Source organism: Ceratosolen solmsi, unplaced genomic scaffold (assembly GCF_000503995.2).
Source record: "Ceratosolen solmsi marchali unplaced genomic scaffold, CerSol_1.0 scaffold56, whole genome shotgun sequence".
NCBI lineage: Eukaryota > Metazoa > Arthropoda > Insecta > Hymenoptera > Agaonidae > Ceratosolen > Ceratosolen solmsi.
Genome location: NW_011948425.1, coordinates 3,900,127 through 3,906,917, shown reverse-complemented (window position 1 = coordinate 3,906,917; position 6,791 = coordinate 3,900,127). Strand labels below are relative to the sequence as shown.

At 30.6% G+C, this 6,791-nt stretch overlaps 2 protein-coding genes across 3 annotated transcripts; one reads left to right on the top strand and one right to left on the bottom strand.

The window, feature by feature from the left end:
* Positions 1-1,522: 1,522 nt before the first annotated feature.
* On the top strand, positions 1,523-3,632 carry LOC105362849 (dnaJ homolog subfamily C member 17). Of its 2 annotated transcripts, XM_011500359.1 has the most exons (8): positions 1,523-1,982; positions 2,085-2,135; positions 2,230-2,315; positions 2,434-2,562; positions 2,635-3,021; positions 3,081-3,161; positions 3,234-3,446; positions 3,516-3,632. In XM_011500359.1, the coding sequence occupies exons 3-8, from the start codon at positions 2,238-2,240 to the stop codon at positions 3,630-3,632; spliced, it is 1,005 nt and encodes a 334-aa protein (XP_011498661.1). In that variant the 5' UTR covers positions 1,523-1,982; positions 2,085-2,135; positions 2,230-2,237. The 2 variants fall into 2 exon arrangements, with proteins under 2 accessions (XP_011498661.1, XP_011498660.1); XM_011500358.1 differs by lacking the exons at positions 1,523-1,982; positions 2,085-2,135 and having other exon boundaries at positions 2,190-2,315.
* A 331-nt stretch (positions 3,633-3,963) lies between these two features.
* SerRS (Seryl-tRNA synthetase) lies at positions 3,964-6,024 on the bottom strand. Its single transcript, XM_011500357.1, has 5 exons — positions 5,416-6,024; positions 4,940-5,224; positions 4,648-4,869; positions 4,327-4,583; positions 3,964-4,238 (listed from the first exon to the last, which is right to left on the bottom strand). Exons 1-5 carry the CDS (start codon positions 5,878-5,880, stop codon positions 4,001-4,003), a joined length of 1,467 nt encoding a protein of 488 aa, XP_011498659.1. The 5' UTR covers positions 5,881-6,024; the 3' UTR covers positions 3,964-4,000.
* Positions 6,025-6,791: the final 767 nt, after the last annotated feature.

Below are 6,791 nucleotides of genomic sequence, written 5' to 3'. Positions count from 1 at the left end.
TCAGAGTTTACTTTTTTAAATCTAAGGTAATACTTGTTTCTAAAGTAGAATAATATACAAAATGGCGTACAACTACATACGTAATTTCTGATATTTAGTTAGGCTATAAGTTTTCAACAAATTTAAAGTATTACGATTCTTACTTAGCTGCAGCATTAAATCTTCCAATTTTGTAGTTAACAAAGTATTTTTTTACAACGGAATCACTGTGGCTCAATAAATAATAATAAAGGAGTTAAGAAAACATGAGACAATAACACTTGGTCCGGCAAGAAAATATGAGCGAAATCTATTTGGCGAATATACTCAACAACGATGGTAATTGGTTGGTTCTTATAAATGCATGAAATTTAAAATTGTAATTCTACAAGCTAGTCAAATACAAACAAATAATAATTATATTTTTAAAGGAAAATTACGAAAATTCAAAATGGTTTGCAAAATTTTTATCATCATTTGTAAATTTACTATATTACATTCAAACTTTGTAATTGAGATGAAATTTCATAAAAATATGACACATAGGTAATACGTACCACAGCTAAAAATGTTTATTAAAACAATTCATATTTAATGTGAAAATAAAGGAAAGATGTGGTAATTGTGTTTTTTAAATCTGAACTGCGATATCACACTGTGTAATTAAGAGATGACGTTTTTTAATTTTAGTCACGCAGAAATGATAATGTCGATCGATATAATATAATGTATTTTTCAAAAGTAAATTTATTACGCGTATTATCGAAATATCATGTTACGTAAAATTTATTACAAATCGTAAATTCTATGCCGTAAGTTACATTATGCCAACATATTAATGTTTCCCAACGCCCCTCCGACATACTCGTACGCCCGCCTATGCAAATCACATGTGCATAAACAATAAATAAAAATTAATAGATTAATTTCTTTCGCTTTTAGCATTTGTCTTGTTATTTGTTAAAGAAATAAATGCATACGCAAACGCTCGATTTTATATTTTTGATGTACTATTAAACATCCTAATGAGATAAATTATATTCTATTCCGTTGCAACTCAAATGTTTATAATAGCGCCAATCAGTCACATTATATTGACGTTTATGATTTTCCTTAAACTACTGGCAATGCAATTTTTTTATGCCATAAGACTTGAAATTTTATAATCGAGGAGCTTTAGTTTAAAACATACGCCAATGTTCATTCGTATTTTTATATAATATAAATTCTCATCGCTTTGGGGGGTTGAACATAAGCGGGTGTAGCTAATTATTGACATACCTAACGTCAATATTAATAATAATAATAATAATAATAATAATAATAATAATAATAAGGTAGACAGAGACGGTCATTGTCGTTACCATTATTGGGTGAAAGTCGTCGATTCTGTTTGAGTGTGGGAAAGAAAGGTTTTTTGGATTTAAGGCGGAATCGTATCCTATAACTTTTGGAAACCGAGCAATCGATTATTCTCAGTTTATTGTTTCGCGATGGGAAAAGAATGTTAAAATTCAATGACTTGGTGACAATGATTTGGTTAAGGTAATGTTAATGTCTCGGTAACTTGATAATTTTATGTCGAGTGTATTACCGAGATATTGGATGCTCTTCTTCGTAACGTAACGCATAAAAATTTGATGAGATTTTTTAGTATTACGAGGATCTTCCTGCATATTAATTTTTCACCATGAAACATGGGGAGAAATTTGTCAGATGGGAGAAAAGTAACCTAGTGGCATTTTGTTAGGTTGGGAGCTATTGATAATTTGTATTGAGTCCACCATAATTTAAAATACATTCAAAGTACATTTCAAATTACACATGGGATAATGCAATTCAAGAAAGCATTGTAAAGTTACTATAATTATAATCGTAACGTAGTATCGTTGAACTACGATTAGAAGAATTGTAAATAGAACGAAATTTCAGACTTGCAAAAGGACTTTATTATTAATATGACATACTATGAATGTTTTTGTATAGAAATGAAATTCATTATGGTATTTGTTTAGAATTTGTTCTATTATTGTAATATGCCTAAATATTTCGTGTGAATTTAAGATTATTAGTGTACTAATTTGTATTTTTTTTCTTTATTATAGAAGCCTGTGTGTGACGTGAAGGATTGTATTGTGGTCATAAATGTTTGTTGTGTAAGTTAAGTTATAAAAAAGAGTTAAAGCTTGAACATAGACAATTTCATTTATATTAGTTAGTAAATTATACTTCTGCACATTTATGAATCAGAAATTTAGATGACAATGGACGATGAAATAATGAAATTAGATTTATACGAAATTATTGGAACGACGATAACAGCTGATGAAAGTGAGGTAAACATAAGTATTTATTGTCATAATCTTCTAATATATATTGTTAATATTTTCTTGAGTTATCGTGTCTTATTATTAAATCTTTTAACACAATGTACAATAATTATTGCTGTTATAGATTAAAAAAGCTTATAGGAAAAAAGCATTAAGCTGTCATCCTGATAAGAATCCAAATAATCCTAAAGCTGCTGAATTATTTTTGCAACTTACAAGAGCATTAGAAATCTTAACCGATGTTGCTGCAAGGGTAAGCGTACAATAACGACGATTAACTTCAATATCTTCGTTAAAGCAATTTTTAACCTTTAGATATTTATAGGCTGCTTATGATAAAGTTATCAATGCAAGAGCCCAGGCAAAAGCGAGGGTCAAGGAACTAGATGCTAAAAGAAGAAAATTTAAAGATGAATTGGAAGCACGCGAAGAGGCTTTTAAAAAATCGCAAACTACAGATTATGCGTCGGCTAAAAGTGACGAAGACAAGTTAAAAGCTGAAATAGAGAGATTAAAGAAAGAAGGTTCTAGATTAGTTGAAGAAGAGAAAATACGTTTAAAACAAAAAATAATCGACGATTTACGAAATGAAAATTCTGGTAATTGTTACAGTGAAGACGAATGTCGAGTAAAAATTAAATGGAAAGTGGCTGCTGACGATGTGAATAATGGAGGTTATGATTATGATAATCTGCACAGATTTTTATCAAAGGTAGAATGATGCAAAAAATAATAATTTTTAAGTTTTACATTAATATTCTAATTTTACAGCATGGTGATATTTCAGTATTAGTGTTATCAACTGCTAAAAAAGGTAGAGCCTTGGTCGAGTATACAAGTGGAAAAGCTGCAGTGAGTATGAATTATGTGGCATAAGAAAGTCAATGGATCAAATTTACAATATTCATTGATGTTTTTCCATAGCAATCGGCAGTAAACTATGAAAAAGGATTAGTGACCAATCCTCTCAAATTAGAAGGAGTATGGGAAAAGAATAAAACAAAACATAAAACTTACATCAATACAAATACATTATTTACTGGAATTAATTTATTTCCTTCGGCCGAAGGATCAATGAATACAAATAGAAATCATGTTTCACAAGGTCTCAGTTTTTCCTCTGCACCGGACATATTTGTAAGTACATGATTGACAAAAATGCTTATGCCGTTAACCAGATTTGTAAGTTAAGTAATTATTTTTCAGAATACTCGATCTAACAACGATTCTGATTTAGAAACTATAATTTTAAATAATTTGAGAAGGGCAGAAGAACGTAAAAAATTAATAGAGCAAATGCAAGCTGAAGATGAAGGAACATAATTCTTTAAATAATTTGTAAAAGTGTATTATAATAAAGAAATTTTATTTATTTTATTCATTTGGTTAAAATAATAAATTTTGAAACAAATTCATTTCAATGCAAAACTTCAAGAAAAAAAAAAAAGAGAAAAATTTAATTATTCGATTGCACTGATCTTTCTGTTTTTTTATTTCCAACTCATCGGTTGGGGTATGTTTAACAAACAACGTTGTTTCTTCTCCGTATAAAGCGCGCATAAAGCCCATCAATACTGTTAAAATTAACATAAAAAAATAATATTTATTTATCTATAGTAAATATTTCTTTATTTTATAGTTTACTTATGTGTACACAGTAAAATAATATAAAAAAATAATATAAATATAATTTATTTGTCTTTCTGTTTTTTCATTTCCATCTCATCGATTGGTGCAGGTTTAACAAACGGTATTTCATCTCGGTATAAAGCAGGCATAAAGTTCGCTAATGCTGTTGGCACTTTAATTCCAGTTTCTGTTTGGTAAATTTCTAGAACAGCACAAATTACTCTTGTCGCTGCACACATTGTTGCATTTAGCATATGCACATAGTCCGTGGTACTAAACATTTTTTTTGTTTGACCGTATCTAAGAAGAAAATCAATTATTTCATTAGAAATTTAAGATTATAAGCACAGCCTTATAAAAGAATTCGTGCTAGCAGGAATAGACTTACCTCACTAATAAGCGTCTAGATTGGTAATCCAGGCAATTACTACACGACACAAGTTCCCTAAACGTGCCCGAGCCAGGGAACCAGGCTTCTAAATCAAGTTTCTTGGATGCAGCATTATTCAAAGCACCGGAAACAATATTTACAATTCTATATGGTATTTTCAGATCTTGGTAAAATTCTTCTGCGTTTCTCATCATTTCTTCCATCATTTCCCATGATTTATTATCGTGAGGAGACGTAAGGCAAAATTGTTCAACCTATGAAAGTATTTGTTACAGGTTAATATAAGAATTTTTCGTGGGAGTAAATTTTCTTAATTACTTTTTCAAACTGATGAACTCTAAATATTCCTCTAGTATCGCGTCCATGAGAGCCTACTTCTTGTCTAAAGCAAGTTGACAGCCCAGCATATTTGATTGGTAACGAAGATTCGGAGATCCATTCTCCTCTGTGAAAAGCAGCTATCGGCTGTTCCGAGGTAGCGATAAGATATTTTTCCTCTAATTCCTTTTCGTCGCCACGTTCACTACCCTTACCTATCACCTGAATTATATATTTAAATTTATTTAGTTTTACAAATTAAAGATTATCACGCGTATAAAATAATTTATACTTTATATAATTCTTCATCAAATTGAGACAATTGTGCGACTTCTTGCATCGCATCTTTTTTCATAAAAAATGGAGTGTATAACGGTTTGTAATTTTTATCAAATAGTTTCCTAAGAGCAAACTGTATTAAAGCGTGCTCCAGGAAAACTGCAGCACCGGTTAAAAAATATCCTCTACCTCCAGATATTGCAGAACCTCTTTCTCCATCCATACCATCTATCATGTGTATAAGGTCTACATGCGAATATTTTCTTCTTACGCTACAATCGCCAAATGTTTTCTCCACCTAATAGATAAATAAATCATTTTTTACTTTTAAAAACATTTTCATTGTTGTACTTAAGAATAACAAAGACAACATTAAATATTTATGATTTTAAATATAATAAACTTTTGATCGATAATGCAACTGTTTTAAAAATTATAACTTTATATCGTGAACATAAAGAACGAGTGAATAAGTTTTCTCTAACCAACCTTGTTTTCCTTTTCATCGTTGCTAACAGGTACGCTGTCATGTAAATGATTGCCAATTTCCTTGAGGGCATTGTTTCTCTCAGTCTCGATTACGACGAGTTCCTGAGCATTGCTAACGATTGCTTCATCAATAAGCGTACGAATCCTTTTGATCTGTGTTATTGTAAGCTTATTAAGATTACTAGAGTTGACCTGACCGTCGAGGTCATTGGCTATAAACTGTGGTACGGTATCTTCGTCGCCAACGGCTTCTTTTTTCTTCATTTTTTCACCAATCACCTTACTGCAGATGTTTTTTAATTTATTAAACTTGTCGGCTTGAAATCGAAGCCGCCTCCATGTCACGTCCTTGTCAATAACTATGTCCACCAAGCTAACATCCTTGTAGCGCTTTCGCTGATTATCTCGGATCTTTTCCGGGTTGAAACCTTTATCCTCTCGGAAATTATCCAGATCGAGCACCATTTTCTCGACTTTACTTTATGTTTTTTATTTACCAAGTTGTTCAACACCAACTTGTTTCACCTTCCTTTCATGAAATCCTCGAACCTTAACAGATGTTAGAACTTCAAATATTCTAAAAGATCTACCGCTAACCTAACCTAAACCCTATTTCGAGTCAGGACTTTTACGACTTATTCACGTGGACGTTTAGGAGCAAGAACGAAGAGCCGGAAAAGAACGAACTCTCCATCTACTAGCGCTACAACTGTCAAGTTTAAATAAAAAGTGAGAAAAAAAATTCTGGTAGTTGATGGTGATGGCACTCTGCAACTTATTTTACATTGCAAAGTGCTATCACACACAGGCGCGCGCGTGTTCGCGCGCACGCACGCGTGCACACGCGTGCACACGAATATTATTTCATATTGTTTGAACGTGAAGATTGTAAATAAATGGAAAATTCATATTAATATATATTATGTTTGATACGTAAGCCGTGGAATGCTATTTTGTACAAAAGTTGGAGTTCTGCATATGCATTTAATCATTTACATTTTGTCAATAAATTAGATTTCTATATTTAACAAAAAAAAAAAAAATTTCTTTTACTTTAATATTCGTTTAAAGACTTATTCTATATAATACGCATTTAAAGTTTTTTTTTTTTTTTTTTCCAATACTTCTTTTAAGAGGATAAATTTAGCTAATGAAATAATTAATATGTCTATGTAGAATTTAATAGCTTTCAAATTACAATTTGATAATAATCTTAAATCCCACTAATCAAAGGAATTATATCCAATAACTGTATTCAGTTATTTTAAATTTATAATAGATTTTTATCACTATTTTACTAAGAATAAAAATTAGCGTTTTTTTTTTGCAATCAGAGAGGACTGTAATTGCAAAGAACGTATTTAAGAAACATGAAA